Source organism: Phocoena sinus, chromosome 14 (genome assembly GCF_008692025.1).
Source record: "Phocoena sinus isolate mPhoSin1 chromosome 14, mPhoSin1.pri, whole genome shotgun sequence".
Taxonomy (NCBI): Eukaryota; Metazoa; Chordata; class Mammalia; order Artiodactyla; family Phocoenidae; genus Phocoena; species Phocoena sinus.
Window position 1 is genome coordinate 49353699 of NC_045776.1, and position 22760 is coordinate 49376458.

A 22760-nucleotide genomic window follows, 5' to 3' on the forward strand; every position below is an offset into this window, starting at 1 on the left:
GATGCTATATTGCCTCCCTAGGGGAACCTAGGTAACCTAGGTTACTAAGAACCTGGTAACCTCAATGTCAACATAAAATTCTAGGTACTGTTAAAATCCTCAGACATAGTCTATCTTAAATAAGAGGTATTGCTGTAGGACAGTTCTCCCCTAAGTAGGGAGGAAAAGATAATTATTTAATGATTTTATTGGATGTGTATCACATAAAAAGCATCTCACTTAACCCTCAGAATAGCCCAGACAGGGAGGAATCATAATCCACATTTTATAAATTAGGAAACTAAAAACAAAAAAAGATTATTTCCTTTTAAATTCACAGATTTAGTATACCAGTGAGGTGGTGGTGGCATGTTGAAATTTATAGACTAGATGCTCAGATATGCAAAACTATAACTGGATTTCTCTGTACCTGAACCAAACTAGATATCAAGCCCCATATTTCTATTCCGGGAAGGGAGGGAAATGTGACAGTATAAGATTACTCAGCCACCGCAGGTATAAAATGTACTAGCCAAAGGTGTTCAGTTTCATTAGTCATCAGAGAAATGAAAATTAAAACCACCAAGTGATGCCCCTATCCACCAGGCAGCATGAGTGAAATGAAAGTCAGGTAATACCAACTGTGGACAAGCAGCAACTAGAACTCTCATTCACTACTGGTAGAAGTGTAAATTGGTGCAACTACTTTGGAAAACTGCTTGGCAGTATGAGTGATGGGTGCTGGAGCTCACAAGAAGTGATGGTTAAATTTCCAGGAATTTTGTGAATCAGCTGATTTCACATTGGTAGCTTGAAATTGGGCAGCCAGAGTATTTACACCACAGGAACTGGCTAACATTATAAATGAGCACCCACCCTAGAGCCAGTTGTTAAACATTTACCAGCAAACCACTGGGCAATAAAGCTCCACATATATATATATCCTGTGACTCAGCAAATCCATTTCTAGGTATCCACACCTTAGGAATGTGTGCAGATATGGCCCAAAAGCCACGTACAAGAATGTTCATAGCAGCATTATTTGTAATGGCTGGACACCCAAATATCCATAAATACAATTGATAAATTCATGTCCATTCAATGGAATACTATGCAGTAATAAGAATGAAAGAACTGCTATATGCAGTAACCCAGATGAATCTCACAAAATGATGGAACAAAAGGAGCCTGAATAAGGGTACATACTGTGTGATTCCTCTACATAAAAGTCAAAAAAGACCAGATTAATCTCTGATGATGAATCAGGGAGGTGGTTACTTGGCGGGGAGGAGAGCAGCAATGACTGAACAAAGGGGGGATTGTGGAGTGCTGGTATTGACCTTTTTTCCATCTAAGTGCTGGTTATTTAACTGTGTTTATTTTGTGAAAATTCATCAATAAAAGGTTTGATTTTAAAAATTAGTCACTTCCATAATTGGACAAGCAAAGGCAAAAAAAAAGGAACTTCAAATTAAATCTCATACCTTATACAAAAATTAACTAAAAATAGATATTAGATCTAAATGAAAAACATGAAACTCTAAAAAGAGAAGAAAGTCTTTATGACCCAGGGTTAGACAGAATCCTTAGACATGACACCAAAAACATAATCCAAAAAAAGTGGAAAAGTAAAAAAAAAGGTAAATTACATCTCATCAAAGTTAAATACTTTCACTCTGCAAAAAAAAACTGTTAAGAGGATGAAAAGACAAGCTACAAACTGGGAGAAGATATTTGCAAATCACATACCTAACAAAGAATATATATTTTGGTTTTGATAAATATACTTTAGTTATGTAAGATGTTACTACTAGGCAAAGTTGAATATTTTTACAACTTCTTGTGAGTCTATAATTATTTCAAAACAAAAAAGATCAATTAAGGGAATTCCCTGGCAGTCCAGCAGTTAGGGCTCTGTGCTTCCAGTGCAGGGGGCACGGGTTTGATCCCTGGTCAGGGAACTAAGATCCCGCATGCCATGTGGCGTGGCAAAAAAAAAGAAAAAGAAAAAAAAAAGACATCAGTAGTTTTACCTACCAGACTGCATATTTTTCCACATCTTTGACCGATATTCTAAGCATATTCTAATACAATGCTAATCGGGGTGTAACTGATGAAACTTTTCTACAGGGCAACTTGGCTGAACCAGTCGAGCTCTGAGAATGTACAAACATTTGACCAAGGAATTCCATTTCTGGAATTTTTCCTAAGAAAGTAATCAGAGATATATACAAAAATCTGCAGACAATGATTTCGTTTTTCATAGTTGCTTATAATCGTGAAAAATTAGAAAAAACCTAAATATTGGAAACAAGTATAGTTTATACTACATAGTTAGTAATATTTTGATATACCTAGAATATAGAATACAGTGTAGCCATAAGAAATTAAGCCATAGAAGAATATTTATTGACATGGGAAAATGTTGACAATATACTTCTATATGAAATATGCCCGATAGAAAACAGTATATACAGTTTAGTACCATTTTTATGGAAAGAAAAATAGCCATATATACAAAATCATGCATAGGAAAAAAATAGAAGGACGTACATACCAAATGTTAATGATAGTTATCTCTAGACAGTGGAATTACAAGTCACTATACAATTTCTGCAATAAATTTTACCTGCCTTCAAACAGTATCTGCTTCATGCTATTCTTTCTTGGTTGTGATTAGTTTGATATAATGTCTCTTCAAATAGGTATCTATCAAACGTTTCATGATATATACCAAATCATACTGCTATTCCCATATATTTCATGATATATACCTCCAAATCATACTGCTATTCCCATTACTTGCTACTTTGTAAGAGCAACTAGCAAGGTGCTACTTGCTCTTCCAAACTGGCAATATGGAGAATATCTCCAACTAACACAATATACTATCAAATATGCCACAGCATAGATCTGGCTACGGAAAATTATTATTTGGAGAATTTGAAAACCTTCTAATCAAGAGAAATTTTAAATAGACAAAAAGATACTATAACTAGTTAGGGGTCCATAATGAAGAGTGTAAAATAACTCACGTTCCAGAATTGGAGACTTTTGGGTCTCTCCTTTTTACTATCTGACTTCGGGCCAAGGGTATTAGGGTTTTTTAGTCTGGAAAATGTGGTTAATAAAAGAAAGAAGCAAAAATATTTTTTTTAATAAGGGAAAATGGGATCAGAGATAAAAACGTTTTCTATAAAGACCTAAATAAATGTTAGATAAAACAGCTAAAAGGGAATTCAAATTTAGTGTTGCAGAAAAATTAACTCACATTCATTTTTCTGTAGCAGCAATTCTTACTGTTTTATATCTTCTTTCACAGGTTTTGACATGCCAAAATTGTGAAGTTATTTTCATGTTAATTAATGGTCTTTAAGTTCTTTAATTATTTTAACAGTTAATACATAAAACATACTTAATTTTTTCATAGACTCTGAGGTAAGTGTTTTAAATAAATATAGGTTACAACAATTAAACACACGTACAACCAATACAGATTTTACTTCTCAGAATCCATCCTAGTGTAAAGCTGTTTACTAGATTCTTATTAAAAATACCAAGTTACGATGTGAGATCTCTTAAAGGTCAAACATCAGAGAATAGAAAAAAAATCTGTGTCCACTCTTCTCTGATGTCTTCCATGCTCCAGCACCATCCCAAACTGCTTCCTTATTTCTGTTCCCTCTCTTTGGAAGGGAATCTCAAGTAAATCTGTGACCAATTAATAATTTTTAATAATTGTTTGCAATCATTATCTTAAAGGGAACAGTTAATGACTTATATCTCATGGATAAATTTATTGTCTAGATGCCTAGAGGTAAACTGCACAACTTGCAGATGAAAGAAGGAACTTTTATAAAGCACTGATGAAAGCAAGATGGAAAAAAAGAGGGATTTTCTGTTTTTCCAGTCGAAGATTTGCTCCTTCTCCCCACAAAGTCATGGAGTTGAGAAAGATAGCTGGAGGAGTGTGGATGGGAAATGTGCATCACATTTACAGAACTACGCAACACACTCTCACCTTACACCAGTGGTGTTCTGCCACCTCTACCCCATTCCATAAATGTTCCATTGACCATAGCACAGCTTCTGGCATAGTTCTAAATTCTCAATGAAGATCACAAGAAAGTACTTCCAGGTTGTTAAAAGAAACCAGAATATTACACCAACACATTTCGGCGGTGGGAGGAGACTACTGGCACACCATATTTATTGCTTAACAGTACAAGAATTAAACAAAAAAAGTAGACTAGAAAATCACTTTTTGAAATTTCACAATCACCAATTTGCGACAGAAACTGAGGCATAACACTTATGCTAACGAATCTGTTAGATGAATTATCACTTCAGCACATAACTGCAGATGGATACTCCTGGATTTTCACTTAATCCATCACTCCATGAGCACTATGAAATGAAAGGTGACATACTTATGAACTAAAATCACAAGAAGAAACTCTCTAAGATCAATCTTCAATGAGCCCCTATTTCAATAAGCCACGGAGCAGTAAAAAGCAGTAAAAGGTAATATTCATTTAACAAAACGAGAATCCCAATGACAAGAAATCAGGTATTTATATTCCTCTAGAGACACTTCTTCCCCACCTAACAAAGGCACTTGACATGTAATGAAATGCACAGTTAATTCAGGTACTGCCCTGGGCAACTGTTACCTTCCTAAAATTATATGAAGTGGTGATTAAGTTCAAATTAATCCTTCTGAATCAGCCTGAAACACTCATGAAAATATCACAAGTTCTCTATTTTTGGCAGATGATATAGCCAAAGAAGAAAAGATAATATTGGTGTCCCCAATGAGCTGGCTGACTTGAACAGTCCAGGATTCTCTCTCTGCACAACATATTCCTTGATGACTGTGGAATTTGTATATGATTATAGGCAAATTAACCTTTCATACAGTTTCAGGTATTAATGTTCACTCCTCTTCTTGTCTTTTCTTACTTTTTTGTTCTTTCCCAAAGTCTTAGATGATTCCTCCTGAAAAAGATATAAATCAATGTAGTATCTTCCTACATTTATATGAAGGTACTAGCTTAGGACTTTTAAATCCTAGTCATATAGAATATGTATAATAGTGAAAGTATAATTACTTCCATATGTACCATCTTTCTGTTTTACAGGGCTCTTTCATTTATGGTCTATTTTAATATTTCCGAAACAATCAAGGATAATCAAAGAAAATACTCATTTATCTCAGTTATCTAACAGATTTATGTTTGAGTAATTTCAATATTATTTATACATTTATTTTTTAAATTATTTTTTTGGCCACACCATGCGGCCTGTGGGATATTACTTCCCTCACCAGGGATTGAACCCATGCCTCCTGCAGTGGAAGTGCAAAGTCCTAACCACTGGACAGCCAGGGAGTTCCTCTCAATACTATTTAATCCATTGTTCATTTTCCAAAGTAAGGCAGCAAAGTTTAAATAAAAGAGATATGAACATATCTGAAATACGAGACAAAAAACCTCGAAGTATAAAGGAAGAAGGCATCTAAAGGCATGCCAGGGGAAAAGGGATACACTATGACACTAACAGAGAATGTTAGAATTTTATAGATGTTTAAAGACTATCCAGTTCACTGTAGCATTAGCTATAACTTCTACGGGTCTCAATTTTAGGGAGTGGAAACTAACTGGTCTTTAAGGTTTTTATAAAACTCCATGAATCTACAAAATTAAGGTTTGAAGAGATGAAGTGATCCTCCCAAGGTCACACAACTGGTCAATTACACTGTTCTGACTAAAACCTAAGCTTCCAGTTTCCTAATCCAAAGGTTTTTCTAATGCACCTCACTCGTTCTGCTTCACTCTTAATTTTCGTTTTCCTTTTTCTTTTTAAATTTCACAGGCAGTGGTGAGAAACTCTCTAGATATAATATCAGTAACCACTTACTGGTGAACTTGTGTAGTTCTTCTCCACTAGAATGTTTCTGGCACAGTTGTTGATATGTTTGAAGCGATCTGGTCCTAGCAAAATCCCTCCATACCAGCGTGATACCACCACCATGACATTTTTCACATTCAAAATCTGTTATTTTCAGAAGCATAATTACATACAAATATAGACAGGCACAGATGTGAGTTTTAAAGGAAAATGAAAAAACCCATACATAAAATTGCACATAAAATTTCCCCGACTTTAATGTTAGAACCATGAGTAAGCAGAGTGCGATTTATAACAATTCAGGGGACAGAATGTTAGAATGAGAAGGGAATTTGGAAAACAAACACTGTGCTCCACAGTGTCCTTGAATTGCAAACTTGGGGACCACCAGGCAGAGTGAAGGGGAGATCATGCAGTGGGGTTCCAGTTCTTGGTGACTTCAACCAGAATAGCTTAGCTTAGGCAGTTTTTTACCCCTAGGTCAAACAGCAACACAAAACCTGCTTCTGAACAAAACAGCTAGAGAGAACTGGGGCTGCATGAGTAATCACTAGTGCCTACCAGTAAGGTCTTCCTCAGTTTGACATTTGTCAAATGCTGCCCTTAACGTGAAGCCCACCAGTCTACAGGCCTGACCCCCACAGAGTTCCTATCAAGGAAAGGGCCTGGTTAGAAAACAAACCTCCACATACAATAGCAGAAGAAACTATAGCAACTACCTTAGGAAAAAAACAATCCATTCTTAAAATTAATGAACAATCAATGATCACCAGACAGATGAAGAAAATCCAGCAGCATGAAAGAGAAAGGACAAGATAAACTAAAATGGACCAGGAAAAATTTAAGGAAGAAAACATCTAAAAAAAGAAACTCTAATTAGTATACTCAGAAAAATTTTATAAGATATTGTATCCATAAAAGCAGAACAGCACACTATGAAAAGGGAAAAACAGAGAACAAGAAAGAACTCTTGAAAATTAAATACATGGTTGCTAAAAAAAATTTTACTTTGATAGAAATTTTGGAAGACGGTCAAGAAAATGTCTTAGAACATAATAAGGCAATGAGATGGACAACTTAATAAAAAAAGAAACATTCTGGATCTACCCAGAAGTCCAATATCCAACTAACAGGAGTTCTGCAAAGACAAAACAGAGAAAATAGAGGAGAGGAAATTGTCGTGAAACAAAAAGGATAAGTTTTTCCAGAGCTGAAGATAATCTTCTATTGTCTACGACTGAAAGAGCTTGAAAGCACAGCACTCGTTATTAACCTCTTGCTTTCTGCCCCACATCCAGCGGTTAAAATTATCTATCGATGTTCAAAAACTAACTACTAATAAAACCAAATTATCTCATGTTATATAGGCTAACTGATTTACTTATTCCTAAATGGAATTTAGGAATGAATTTTGTTGAGAAATTTTATGGTTCACAGAACAGGATTAACAGGATTTAACTCACACTTACCTCCATGAGGTGAAGAAGACGCCCCCCAGCTGCTGTTTCCCCGTCATCCTCACAGTCCTGTAAGAAGGTCTGTTTATCCTCACAATATATTCTAGAAATACACGTGACAGTGTTACACTTTAAAACCTTGAAATATTGTATTCAATAATAAAAGTTACTCCTTCATATTTGTTGCCATCAATTTACTTCCAAAATCAGCATACTTGTTTTAAAAAAATCTTTCTTGAACTATAAATTAGCTATATTTTCACTGACGATTTCCTATCCAGTATGCTTCACTTTTTATATTTTGGAAAGCTAGGAATCAAGGGTACCTCCTTTAAATCAGAAATGCTACAATTATGGGAAGGTGAATTTACACATCTGACACTTCCTCCACTTCATTTAATCTTGAAGCCGAGGTTATAGAGAATAGTCACTAAAAAAAGTTTACTGAGAATAAACTATATAAGCATTATAGGCACATAATAGGCGCTATGAAATGGTATAAAAGAAATAAGTGGTGTACTCCTGTCATCAGAGTCTAAACTCCAGTGAAAGAGAAAAAAAGTATATAAAAAAGATGGAGGTGATAAAACCAACATTAAGTTAATATTTTATACTTTCCTAACATCTTATTCTAGCCGCCAAGCATTTATCTATCTTGCCCATTCTAAGAATTATAAGATTTATTTTTCTCTGTAATTTCCCCCTGGATAGTTATCAATATCAGAGATAAATCATGGTATTTTTACCCATTTAAATTATCTAGAAAGTTAGCACGGGCTACATTGCAAATGAATAAGCTTGGCAAATAAGTGTGAGTTATAAAAAGAAAACAGTGCCAGTTAAGGTATGCCATCTAGTGCATTTTTTAGGCCCTTACAAATGGTACCATCTAGGACTAGGCAAATATAGCAAAGGTATCTTTCCAGTTATGGTGATAAAAAGCCAAATATTACCTTATCTATACACTTAAGTCAATTATATTAATTTTATTATAGCAATCCTATTCATTCATTCATCTTCCCATCTACCAAACCATCTATTCATTCATTCACTCAGTATATGTTTACTGCCCACCTACTATGACCAAGCTCTACTATTATTTAGAGTTGGCCTCATTTGAAGGAAAGAAAGTTAGTACTATTAAACAAAATGTTATATGGCAAATTTAAGGCAAAAAGGATTCCGGGGTTGACTTTATAGAACAAATGAAGAAATCTGACTATATAAATCAGTACTGTTAGGTTTAAAAAAAAAAGGAAATACCATGGACATTTTCACTAACCCTTTCCTCACATGCCAGGAAGATAATGATGCAGCATCCGATAGCTGTGTGTACCAGTAGCCTGAAGAGTGCCCCATAACTCCAAAGCAGGAACACAGCCCCAGAACCAGGAAGTAACCTTAAAAGGACCCTAAGCATTCAAAATACACAACACAAAGTCCATGTACCAAATAAAGGTTATTTCTTTAACTCCCAGTGGAGTCCTTCAAGCCTCCACTTTATGCCTTTTTATTGTTATCTGACACACAATTCTGACAAGCTAAGCTCCTTCATTCCCAAGCATCAATTACATAAGGGGGTGAGTTGGAGGGGCTGCTACATGCAGTCATGCTGACATCTGTAAGAAGTGACAGCTGATCACCCATTAATAAGCAAAAATACTCAAGTACTTAAAAAAACAAAAATCTGGGGCCTGAAATAGAGTATCCGGCACATTATTTAACTTTTTGATAACTTAAGATCAATATCATGTCCAGCAACTGTTGAAGGTGCAGCCAACGTGGCCATGTAGGAATAAGATTGAGATAAATGAAATTAGATTCTCAAATTCAGCTCTACCACTTAACAACTATGTGATCTTGAAAAAGTTAACCTTTTTACAGTGGCACAGTTGCTGAAATAATTAGATTTAACTTATGTAAAGCACATGACACAGAGTAGGCCCTCAACAAACACGTGGGATGAATGAATAGTACCTATCAATACTTTTACAGCACATTCTAATCACTGAGACCAAGCACAGTCTAATCCCTCATTTTTATACTGATGACCCTAACTCACTAAGGAAAAACCAAAATTCTGTGTAGTGATACTCTAATAATAAATAGTTTTTTTGGTGAGATTGGGCACTTAAAGGGATGTGATTTAGTAATATTAAAAACTTACCTATCCAAAGTGATAAATATTTTTGAGATTTTTGAGTTTTAGATAGCCTAGATTTTACAAATAGTCTGAATCACATTTTAAATTTGCACCAAATTCCTATGTCTATATTCTGATTTATTTTAGTCCTAAACTATGTTCTGTAAGTCTGTAGTAATCTGCATATTTAAAAAATATACCCTCATCTCTTTACTAACAAATCAGCAGATTTCTATAAAACCTTCGTACTCAAAACTAAAAGACATGTAGTGAAAGAAGCAGTCTTAATTCACTGCATAAATTGGTTTAAAAGAAAAACCTTAGAAAAAATTTGGCAGTATGTATCAAGAGTTTCAAAAATGTTCATACTTTTTGATAATTCTACTTCTAGGAATCTATTCCTTTTTCCTTTTTGATTATACTTCTGTTTCATTTCAAAAAACAATATGAAACAACCAGAACCTATCCTGAGGAAATAATGCAAAAAGTACACAAAGATGTTCACGGGACTATTCTTTATAATACTTAGAAAAAATGAAAAACTAAAACAAAAAGGAAATGGTTAAATAAATTGTGGTATGGAGCTTCAAACAAATATTATACAGCCATTAAAATAATGTTTATAAAGCAATTATAACAACATGGAAAAATGCTTTTGTTACACTAAGGAAAAATCTTGATACTAGAATAAAGCATTGAAAAGAATAAAAAAGAAAATATTTCACAATATCAGTTACACTTAATGGCAGAAAATGGTTAACTTTTCCTCTGATTTTTTTTCTGCCATTTCCAAATATTCCACACATGATTACTACTTTTATAGTGGAAAAAAAATACATAATAATTGTTGCTTTTTTAAATCATGCATCAGTTTTCCCCATTTTTTTTTTTTTAATATTTATTTATTTGGTTGCACTGGGTTTTACTTGTGGTAGGCAGGCTCCTTAGTTGCGGCTCACTGGCTCGTTAGTTGTGGCATGCGAACTCCCAGTTGAGGCATGCATGTGGGATCTAGTTCCCTGAGCAGGGATTGAACCCTGGCCCCCTGCATTGGGAGCGCAGAGTCTTAACCACTGCACCACCAGGGAAGTCCCTTCCCCCATTTTTTACAAAGCACATTCCTAAAATTGTGATGATCACTTACCGGTATGCATAGATGTTGTGGGTGGCACTAGCAATTTTCTTATTCTCATACAATTTGGCAAGAACCATTTTCACCTTAAAAACAGCAGTAATGTAAATAAACTAATGTATACTTTTTATTTGCTCTGTAAATAAATGCTAAAAAAACCCTTAAAGCATATTGATATACTAGTGTAGTGAAATTAACAAGAGTTATTTAAAGACTCAACCACATTCTGAAAAAGCCATTTCCAAAGTTTTCTCCTCATTTTAGGGGCAAAAACTGGTTCTCTAATTGGTACAAAAATGATAGACCTGGTATTTTTGACCACCAGTTATCAACAAATATCTGAGCAGTAACCATGTCCAAGGTACTTGTACATAAGAAATTTTCCCCATACTGTATAGAGAAATTTAAACGAAAATATAAGAATTTCTAGAAATGAGCTCTGAAAACTTACCAAAGTGACAGGTACAGAATAATGGTATGTTCTAAATGTTATAAAACCAAAACTCTCTCTGGGAGTCAAATAAGGTTCATAGAGGAGGTAACAAGAGCCAGGTCTTGAAAGATAAGTGACAGTTCTGCATCAAAATGGAAGAGTTGGGTGGGGCAAGAAGAAGCCATTCCACTTAGAGGAAACAGCATGTACAAACATACCAGATTTAGTAAGCAGAAATAAATGATGCTTAGTTAAATTGGAACTTCAGATAAACGACAAATTTTAAAATTATAAGTATGGCCTATGCAATAATGTTTATCTGAAATTCCAATTTTAGCTAGCTATTTTGTATTTTATCTGTCAACCTTAGCAGGGACATAAAAGAGAAAGATTCAGGAAGTGACCAATAGTTTTATGTAGCTCTACCTCAGAGTATGAATGAGATGACAGAAGATGTATCAGAATGATTAAAGTAGGGTCTTATCACAAAGGGCCTTGTATAATGTGTTTAGATTTTTTTCCTTGTAGCCAATGGAAATCAGCAAAGATTACTGGGTATGTGGGGGAGGAGTGACACGTGGTCAGATCTTTTAGAAAGGTAGTTGGCAAGGGGCACAGAAGAAATACTGGAGGTAAGGAAGACCAAGCTGGAGATACAGAGACCAATTTGGATCAGAAATTGTGCAATCTTGTGCTTCTCAGACTCCCAGATTCCTGATTAATAAAGTAGACACTGACCTCTCAGATTTATTTCAGCTCTCACAAATTATGATCCTGTAAGTCTAAGTGACTATAATCAGAAATGGAAAAAGGATCCAGTATGGAGAGATTCAGAATGGAATGTCTAAGGAGGACCCTGGCAACAAGATTATGAGCAATGGCCAAGGGCAAAATAGGGTTCCTGAGAGAAAAGCCCAGAAGCTTGCACCAAAATCTGTTATTTTGACCACAAATCAATGAAGGAAAGAACTTCCTCTTCCAGAGACTAAAAGAGAGTGAAAAGGCAGCCTGGCGCAAAAAACTGTATTCCTATAGTTCAGGGCTTTAGAAGAATTTGGAGAGACCAAAGGGAAGAGACCAATGCTTAAAACCTATGCTAAGCTAGTTAGACTTTTCTGGTTAATTTAACTTTATAGGTGTACTGAAATTGTCTCTTACATTAATAAAGTTTAGGTTAGATTATAGCAGCAAGGAAGAAGAAAATGATTCTGCTGAAAAGAGACTGAGAAAGACAAAGACCTAGGAATACTATTTCTGACTGGAGATTTTCCCATATAATATCCTTTGGTGGATATCAGGTCACCTAAAATCAGGAAGCAGAAAGGAAAAGGAATTCAGGTTGGGAAGACTGGGCTCAACCACTCTGTCCACTGTCCCCTTACTTGGGCAACAATAGAACAGGCTAGGTTTTATAGAACTCCCACATGATAAGACAAATAATTTTTCAACAAGCTATTGATATTAAGCATCATAATTTTCTACACCACCACAATGGGTTTTTCTTCTTTGAAAATCCATTGGAGAGTTAAGCCCTAATCAGAGTCTGGCTACAATTTTGAAAGCAGTGATAAACAGAAACAAATATTCCATGATTCCCAATAATTTGGAGGTAGAAAATTAGCAAATAATTTTTATCTTGCATGAAAATTAACTGTAATAGTATAAACAAAGATATTATTGCAAAACCATTTGCTTGAATTACTTTGGTAAAACAACATCAAAGTGAACTGGACACAGTAAGTTTACCTGTTTGGGACAAACTACTGGAGCCAAGTGTGCCTGAAAAGTACTTCTTCGGTCTGTGATAGGAATGCCATGATCAATCGGAGGTAATTCTTCTATTTCTATAAATTTAAAGAATTATATTACTTTTATTTTTTAAATTCTTACATTCAAATACTGAAAAATTGGCAATGGTATAGTGGGGGGAGTTTGGAGAGAGATGTAAATTATATGGCAAATCAACTCAAATAACAAATACTGGTTGTCTATTAAAATTAAATTATAATTTTAAGTAAAAAGTTTCCCAATATATTGTACATTAAGATAAAACTACTTGACTTATAAATGATTTTCACCTGCTAAGGTCACCAAGTGGTAATGGCAGGTTGGGACTCAAATCCTGGAGTTGTTTCAGTTGTATAAGTTGGTATAACATCTAATTTTTAAGAGTACAAAGGGGTCCCGAGACCAAAAAGATTGACAGCTGCTAATATGGAGTATTTATTCATTTTACTGCTGATGGACCTCTGGGTTGGGAAATCTATGACTTTGTTTTGTATAGCTGTAATATAATGACTTCTGCTAATAAAACTGTTCCTACTTCATAGGACTGAATTAAATGTATCAATAGTACACCAAATTGGTATTCCATCGAGTACTGTGATTTCCAGTTATTCTGGAAACCACTGATTCTACCCTTAACTTAGATGAGAAACTTACCAACCATCCTAGCTGCTGCACCTGCCTCATTTAGGATGAAAAGTTATTCAGAAAAAAAGAATTTAATTTTTTTCTATTTCTATTCACTGATCTATTGAATCTTACCAAGTCAGTTTGCTTTATAAGTGATGAAACACTTCAAGTAACATGTGTGAAAATATTTCTGGAGCACTTTAAATAACTTGCCAAAAATCACTGCACTGGTTTATGGCAGGACATGGCGAGAAGCCAGGTTTACGCAGGATGTTCTTCCTTCCCCCGGTAGTGTTCTCTTCTTGAACAGACTGTGACCACTGCACTAGTACACTACTAAGGTCAATAGGAACTGGATGCGATTTATTATGACTATGATTTTCACTCTTTTTCTTTTAATAGTGGATCTTCTTTCCCAAAAGACATCCTATGCCAAATCTGCAAATGTGTGTATGAATAAAATGGGAACTACTTAGAGTGAAACAGGAGCAGGTATACTGGGTGTTCTTCCCCACTCATTCACAGCTTCCTTGTCGCCTTCCACTAATACTGAGACACTATGCAAGAACTTCAAATTTTCATTTACTGTTTAAAAGCTACTGTATAATGGCATAGGGAACTCCCTATCTTCAAAGAGAATGAACATTCCCTCTGGTCTATCTTGTTTTTGTAAGAGACTTGAGGACACTGACTATATCACTCAAAATTTTAAAATACTAAAATGGAACATACTTTCTGATAGAAATATAGAGCTGATTTATCACATCAACCTATCCATAAGCTGAATACTACTTTATCATGGAACAAATTTGCTTAAGCAAAAACTAAAATCCTAAAGGCATTTCACTAGCTTTAATTCAGTGGTTGTACCTTCAATTATTGTATTTATATTTGTGAGCAAAGCCTAAAATTTAACTCTGAGCTATCAGTAGACCGCTAAGGATTTCAAAGTAAAAATATAAAAGCAGGATGTGAACTGAAAATATTAACACAGCTTTTCTTAGTTTCAATTTCTCTCACCACTAATTCAAAACTCCAGATAAATAGCAAAAAAAAAGAAAAAGTAAATTTCTATTTTTTTCCTCACCATTCTGATAGACCTAGCAAACACCAAAATGGCCAGGAGACAGAAAAAAAATAACCCAATTCTCTACAAATTAATAAGAATTTCCTAAAATGTGAGTTTACTAAATTTCTATACCATTCCAAATGGTATAGAAATTCCATTCATAATGCTACCATCCCGCTTTCCTCAAAATAAACTAATAACATTATACCTGTTCGGTTTTCACTGACATCAAAATCCAATGCTTTAACTGGATTTTCTGGTTGACATGCTAAAATGAGATCATCTTCACATTCAATATCTTCCTCTTCAGTTTTCTTCTTTACGTCTGGGCCTATGTGGATACGAGACATGATGAGTGATCATAAGACAGTAAGAAATTACACTTAAAAAACCATTAGTCTTGGTCTCTAGACACCAGTCTTCAACAGAAGGAACCAGGGCTCCTACAAGAAGTGGTTGACTCCAGGGTTGGGACAAGGAAAATACAAGATGATCCTGGAATATCTTGTGATTCCAGAGAGTAAAGAAATGTTCAAAAAACAATGGAAGCTTATAAAAAGAACACAGGAGCCTACCTGAGAGCTCTCCTAAAGGCCAAACCTGGAACAATTTGAGCAACAAAATAATGACAGTATGGAATTTTAACTCACAAAATAAAATAATATGAGTTCATACTAATATAAGTAATCAAATAAATAAATGTGGAAAAGAGACATCTTGTTCTCAGAATTCCAAATAATCATAGCAAGAAGGAAATGAAAGTCACCATATTGTTACAACACCATATTGTTTACAAATACTGTTGATAAGATACACTAATGGATACTAAAATCAGTAGGTTAAAGTTTAAGGAGGAACAGGGTATTAGCATAGCCTCAAAGTATCTCCCCCAAGATACTTATCAACTACAAAGGGAAAAACAGTAACTGATCATTTTATATGTCAACCTGGCTGGGCCATGGTACACAGATATTTGGTCAAACACTATTCTAGATGTTTCTGTAAAGGTATTTCTTGGATGGAATTCACATTCAAATCAGTTGACTTTGGGTAAAGCAGATTGCCCTCCATAATGCAAGTGAGACTCTAGTTAAGATCTTAAAAGAAAAAGGACTGACCTCCCCAGAGGAGGAGGGAATTCTGCCAACATACAGCCTTCAGACTTGAGTTGCAGTATCATTCCTTCCCTAGGTCTCCAGACTGTCAGCCTACCTTGCAGAGTTTGGACTTGCTAGCGTCCATAATCTCATGAGCCAATTCCTTAAAATCAATCAATCTCTCTCTTTCCCCCCTCCCTCCCTCCTTCTCCCCCCACCCAACCATTCCTTCCCTCCTTCTCTCTCTTTATAATACACAAACACACACACACACACACACACACACACACACACACACACACACATCTTATTGGTCTGTTTCTCTGGAGAATGCTTGATTAGTACTGTAACTTTACAGTGGAAACATTTGGCAGATACCACCTTAACCAAGGATCAAGGTAAATATCACCATTAATAAAGCATATTGATATCATTAGCTCCTTGATATAATACACTGTGAAGGATACAATATCATTTCTGTGATATTCTTGCCAAAATGCCTAATCTTACTCCAATCATGAGAAAACAATGGACAAATTCAAATTGAGGGACATTCCACAAAATAGTGTCAGGTCATGAAAGGTCAAAAAAGTGAAGGAAAGACTGGGGAACTATTTATAGACTAAAAGGGAGTAAGGAGAAATAACAACTAAATACAACCAAGAATCCTAGACAGAATTCTAGAACAGCAGAAAGAACATTAGTGGAAAACTTAGTGAAATCTGAATAAGCTCTTTAGTTTAGTTAATACTATACCAATGTTTGCTTTCTGTTCTTTATAATTATAATATGCTTATGTAAGATGTTACTAGGGAAAGCAGGGTGAGGGATATAACAGAGCTATTTCTACTATTTTTGCAACTTTTCTGTAAGTCTAAAATTAGTTCAGAATTTTTTAAAAGTATAAATAGTATACAATTACTTCAAGATTTAACATTTCTGGGGTTTTCTTGCTGGCGCAGTGGTTAAAAATCCACCTGCCAGGGCTTCCCTGGTGGCTCAGTGTTGAGAGACCGCCTGCCGATGCAGGGAACACGGGTTCGTGCCCTGGTCCGGGAAGATCCCACATGCCGTGGAGAGGCTGGGCCCGTGAGCCATGGCCACTGGGCCTGCGCGTCCGGGGCCTGTGCTCCGCAACAGGAGAGGCTGCAACAGTGAGAGGCCTGTGTACCGCAAAAAAAAAAAAAAAAAAAAAAAAAAATCCACCTGCCAATGCAGGGGACACAGGTTAGAGCCCTGGTCCGGGATGATCCCACATGCTGTGGAGCAACTAAGCCTATACGCCACAACTACTGAGCCTGCGCTCTAGAGCCCGCAAGCCACAACTACTGAGCCCTCATGCCTAGATTCCATGCTCCGCAACAAGAGAAGCCACCACAACGAGAAGCCTGTGCACCACAACAAAGAGTAGCCCCCACTCGCCGCAATTAGAGAAAGCCCATGCACGGCAACGAAGACCCAATGCGGCCAAAAATAAATAAATAAAATAAATAAATTTCTTTAAAATTTCACATTTCTATAGTAGAGAAAATGAAATAGTAAAGAATAAATATGTACTGAAGATTAATAGTAAAATAAAAATAAATTACTTGTCAAGTGGGTACCCTGGAGAAGAAAATTCTCATGAGATATCCTGATCACTAGCTTATACCCTTATTCATTTTTCAGAATTATTAAACCTTCCATTTTAATATGAAGTCTAGAAAATTTCTAATTAAAAAATTCTAAACAAATTTTTTTCAAATTATAAATTATACAACCTAAATCAATAACTCGAAAATGTTTAGTGTGGCTAAACCAAATTATAGGTATAGGTGGGAAAGGGAAAATACCATTTTAAGATCAATAATTTAAAAAATTTCCTAATAGTTCAGTGATTCCAAGCTTTTTGGAGTCCTAAATTTTTGCTTATTATCCCACATTTTTGCAATTATCCCACACTCTAGAATGGTGGATTGGCAAAACTCAATTTTTGTTTTGAGGTTTCAAAACCCTTCTCAGATGCCCTGAAATGCTGCAAAATCAGAACATGAATCATAAAAAGTCAAGGAAAATACTTCAAAAAAATATTGTCCCATGATCAGAATATCTTCAGACCATTTATCTCTTTGATTTTAATGGAAACAGTAAAAACATTTGCTTCTATACAGAAACAGTAAAATGCTCTGAAAAAATATATATTTCTATCAACTTTAAATCTATACTGATTTTGGTAAGGGAATCCTTAATAATTGGTTCCATGTAAATAACCTTCTAAAAATTAGTAAATAGACTATTGGGTTTTGTTTTGTTTTTTAATCCCTCTTCTCCCCAAATTGAAAATAATTCTACCAGTGATAATAATAAAACTCTATTTGGAAATAAAATGAGGCTTAGTAATTTTCCTCTCTAAAGGGCTTTTGTAGTAACTGGAACAAAGACTAGAAAAGTAAATAGAAAACATAAGAAATTTCTATGTTGTTGTATATTATGATTCAATAAAACTATAATAATAGAGCAAAATATCAATTTTCAAATGTCCTGAAATTATATAGTGGTGATGGTTACATAACTTTGGAATAAACTAAAAACCACTGAATTATACATTTTAAAGAGTGAATAATCATGGTATGTGAATTCTATCTCAATTAAAGAATCAACTTTCAAAGTCAATTTTTATATCTTAAATACTGGTCAGTGTGTTTCCCAAAGTTCTTTTTGTATAAACACTATACTCATGTGAAGCTAACGTCTAACTTACATAGTCCAGTAATTCATGAAGAATGTTACATGGTTCATATTACCATAACAATAGTCAAAGAAAGCAAAGTTTGTTTTTTTTTTGGCGGTACGCGGGCCTCTCACTGTTGTGGCCTCTCCTGTTGCAGAGCACAGGCTCTGGACGCGCAGGCTCAGCAGCCATGGCTCACGGGCCCAGCTGCTCCGCGGCATGCGGGATCTTCCCGGACCGGGGCACGAACCCGTGACCCCTGCATCAGCAGGTGGACTCTCAACCACGGCGCCACCAGGGAAGCCCCAAGAAAGCAAAGATTTTTGACCCAAGTTCTTTAACCATAAAATTCTATAAGAGTTTATAGTAATATGAAACCAAGCAGGCTAAAGCTTATAGAAAGAAATAACCATATTTACATGAGTAAAGAACTTTCCAGAGAAACATATTTTATCATATAAAAACATAAAACAGCATACAGATCTTCATTAAAAGTTTCAATGAAAATATCTAGATGAAAATTTAATGACTGTAAATTAAAAGAGCAAACCTACCTGGTTCTGTCATCTGAGATTTTTGTATTAAGACATCTCTTATTTTCTCCACCCACAGGTAAAGAATACTTTCACCAATATTCTGTCTAAACAAAATTCAGGGGAAAAAGGTGTTATTAAAAATTTCCTTCTCAGTGGCATGGACATATATACACTACCAAATGTAAAACAGATAGCTAGTGGGAAGCCAGCCGCATAGCACAGGGAGATCAGCTCGGTGCTTTGTGACCACCTAGAGGGGTGGGATAGGGAGCGTGGGAGGGAGACTCAAGAGGGAGGGGATATGGGGACATATGTATATGTATAGCTGATTCACTTTGTTATAAAGCAGAAACTAACACACCATTGTAAAGCAATTATACTCCAATAAAGATGTTAAAAAAATTTCCTTCTCAAATTCAAGAAAATAAAGACATATTTACAATCTAAGAAATTATATGCAATCTAGCTGTGCCTTTTTTTGGAGCAGGGTTGCCGTGCCGTGCAGCTTGTGGGATCTTAGTTCCCCGACCAGGGACTGAACCCAGGCCCTTGCAGTGAAAGAGCTGAGTCTTAACCACTGGACCACCAGGGAATTCGCTAGCCATGCCTTTTAAAGAGGAATTTATAAAAACATGCAATTTACTAACATTTGTGGATGAGTATTTAATACATCAACATTAAAAATTCCAACTGGCTCCCAAATTAAAATTAACATTGCTCACTTAAAATAAGTAGAAGAGTTGCAGCCAAAGAGGGGAAAGAAAATTTCTGAACTTGAACTGGATGAATTAAGATAGATATAAATATGACTTAGTTTCTGTCAGCGAATATAATTGTAGTATTGATGCCCAGTCATTGCTTGCTTTTCTAAACTTTTTGAACAATTTCAAACCACTTTTTTTATGTACTTATTTCAACAAATAAGAATACAAAGCATTTGAGAAACTCCCTCAGAAAGGCAATTTACAAGACTTAAAAGACAATCAATGGAAAACTTTATATTTTTATTTTGTTTTGGACAAAATATTCTATTGCCCAAATTGATTCATTTTGGTTCCAAATAGCTGTCTGGCTGCCTCAGATAATTAAATCCATCTCAAAGGCTCACTGAGAAAAAGAACATGTCATAGTTCATGTCCATAGCATTATGTTAAATGATGGCAACAGCAATAAAATAAAGGCCCAAGTGTCTACTCTTAGGAGATGACACTAATTTTAGATAAGTTTTAATAAGTGTGTTTAAAGAAATCATCATACTACTTCATAACGCCTTACCTCCTTCCTCTAACAGTTGCTCTTGAAACCATCATCTTTTTATCATCACTCATCAGCACCCAAAGGAAAATTTCAAAGCAAGCATACAGAAGAAAACAACACTTTTCAAATAATTCTGTATCCTCAAACCCTCCATCTCACCCGTAACTCCTGCGTACTAAAACAATCCTCCGTGTACTTTGGCAACCTGTCTTATTTAGAGAGAGCAAAAGTCAGTTGGAAAGGTTTTAAAAAACTGAGAATGTTGGTTGAGTTTCTTTTAAACAATTCCTACCCCCATCCTCTCTTCTCAATAAAAGATTGAGAGGTATACAGAGAAAGGTAAAATGTACTGAGTATATACTAAGCCCAGAGTACATTATATGTATCAACACATTTAATGCTCATAATTGTCTAATAGAGTAGGTTTTATTTCCCCATTGTACAGATGAGAAAGCAGACCTAGAAAGATCAATTAACTTGTCTAAGACAATAAGCAGTAAGAAGTCCAGAGCCAGAAAGTGAATGTAGACTTACTCCAAAGCTCAGGTCGCCCACTGCGTTTTGCTCTCCTATCAAGCAGCTGTGTCCTTAGGCAAGTAAGACACTTGAACTCTGAGTCTCAGTTTCCTCACCTATAAAACAGATTTACAGCATCTTGCCTTACTTTACAAAAGTATTCTCTTTTCAAGTGGACCTATCTTAATTCACTCAACAGATCTTTAAGGGCCTTGCCTATACACCAAGTACTACGTGCAGCCCTGGGGGTATGGAAGTGAATGAGAAAATGGGGTCCCCTGTCTCAGTGTTTACAGTTATTATCCTTACAAATGTATGGTTTTATATGTAATTCTCTCCATCCCCTAATCTCATTCTATTTAATTCATCACATCATCATCACCAAAAGTAGTAGCACTAATATCCAGTGTATATTGAACACCTACTATATAAGATGTAGAAAATGCTTTGTTACTTCACTTAATCCTCATTCATAACCACCCTTTGAGACAGGAAAATCATCCCTCTGTGAATATATATTCACATTCAGATTTGTTGTTATTGTTGTTAGGGGACTCTTGGGGGCAGGGGACGATGGAAAATACCTTGGAAGAATTTTCACAATTAACAGGTAATTTTTCCTAATAATAAAGAAATTAAACCTTAACTCCAAATTTCCTCTCCTCTGGCCCATGGCTTCCTGCAGAACAATATACAACAGCACTCTGCCCATAATCAATTATTAAATGCTTCCTTCTTCCCTAGTATTTAACCAGACTTCCTGAAATCCATTTTAAGGAACTTCTAGTGGATGTAAAACATTTCCTAAAGAAAATGAAAATTAAATTATTTGTTCCCTTGGACCCCCAAATTTATCACTGATGGTGGTTTGGGTGTTTTTATTGTTGTTATTACTGCTGTATTTGTGTTTTCTCTCATGACAATAGTTTGTTCATACCTTTTTGATTCAAGTGTAGTTGATTGTTCATATCTTTTAACTACAGACTAGGATTTGGTGGTTTTCAAACTTTTGCCTTCGCTGTAATGAAATCTCTCACAGAAACAGACAGAAGCTGTAGTCTTCCCTCCTATGCCCTTCTTCCCCTCACCCAATGGTCCTTGAGGAAGTCAGCTGAATCCTAAAAACGGGTACAAAATCTGAGAACTACTCATTATAGGGTGAGATGCTAAGCTTTTATTTATGAAATTAAGTTATGCTAAAGTAGCTGAATATAAAAAGTCTAGAACAAAATTTGTTTCAAACTGAATAAAAGATCAACTTGGATTAAAAACTGATAGTTTAGTTGAGATATGCTGTGATTAAATACACCTAAATAATTATTATCCAATTCAGAATGATCCAAACAGAAGGCAAGTTACTTGTGACTCTTGTTTTACTTGTGGCTCTAACTTTTATATCTTTAATTTTCCAATATTTATATTTGTTGACTTAAGGGTAAAGCTATTCACCACAATGTACTACTAAGTTGTGTGACCTTAGACAAATCACTTGATCTGAGTTTCCATCATCTCATTTTCAAAATGACAAAACTGGATGAGATGATTCTTCTAACAAGAACAACAAAATTGAAAGCTGCTATTATATAGTGCTAAAATACATTACATGGATTATGTCACTTAATCCTTACAATGATATTATTCTTTTATCCTCATTTTACAGACGAGAAAGAGGTCACACTATTTCAAAAACTGACTCCAGAAGCCTGACAAAGACAGCCTTAACATCAGCTTGACTAAACTTCAGACAGGCTGAGCTTCCTGACTCTAGGTCCTGACCTCTCTTCCTTTGCTCCTTTGGAATTATGGACATCTTTTTAGAAGTTCTGTCAGTGTTAGAACCTAGGAGTGTCTTTCTCAAGGACCTGGGAGCCATTCTTTTGAAATGTAGTCATCAAGAAAGACAGTGCCCTATCTCCCAGTCTCTGTTGGCTGGTAGGGGCCTAACTCCTGATGAGCCACAATTTGCAAACACAGATAGCCTAATCACAGAGAAACACACTTGCAAACTCAGGAAGAAACTTAATGTGCTGGACACTCTCACTGATCAACCTCCCCCCAGCATCCCCCAGTACTTTTCTACAGCTCATCCCAGCCCTTAAAAACCAT

General features: G+C 35.4%; 1 protein-coding gene across 6 annotated transcripts in view; it reads right to left on the reverse strand.

Annotated features, from left to right (window-relative positions):
- Positions 1-2363: 2363 nt before the first annotated feature.
- IMPACT (impact RWD domain protein) overlaps positions 2364-22760 on the reverse strand; it is a 28412-nt gene continuing 8015 nt past the window's right edge. The window contains exons 5-13 of one of the 6 annotated variants that reach the window (XR_004345439.1): positions 20673-20770; positions 18900-18985; positions 14747-14869; positions 12801-12898; positions 10634-10707; positions 8629-8758; positions 7359-7449; positions 5899-6033; positions 2364-4977 (exon numbers count right to left, since the gene is read on the reverse strand). Coding sequence is in view for 2 of the 6 variants with exons in the window: in XM_032603062.1 (XP_032458953.1) it covers positions 4909-4977; positions 5899-6033; positions 7359-7449; positions 10634-10707; positions 12801-12898; positions 14747-14869; positions 18900-18985 (676 nt within the window). In the remaining 4 variants the exon portion in view is untranslated. Of the gene's footprint in view, positions 4978-5897; positions 6539-7358; positions 7450-8628; positions 8759-10633; positions 10708-12800; positions 12899-14746; positions 14870-18899; positions 20771-22760 lie in introns of those variants that run through there. The other 5 variants (XR_004345438.1, XR_004345437.1, XR_004345436.1 and 2 more) reach the window with 5 other exon arrangements.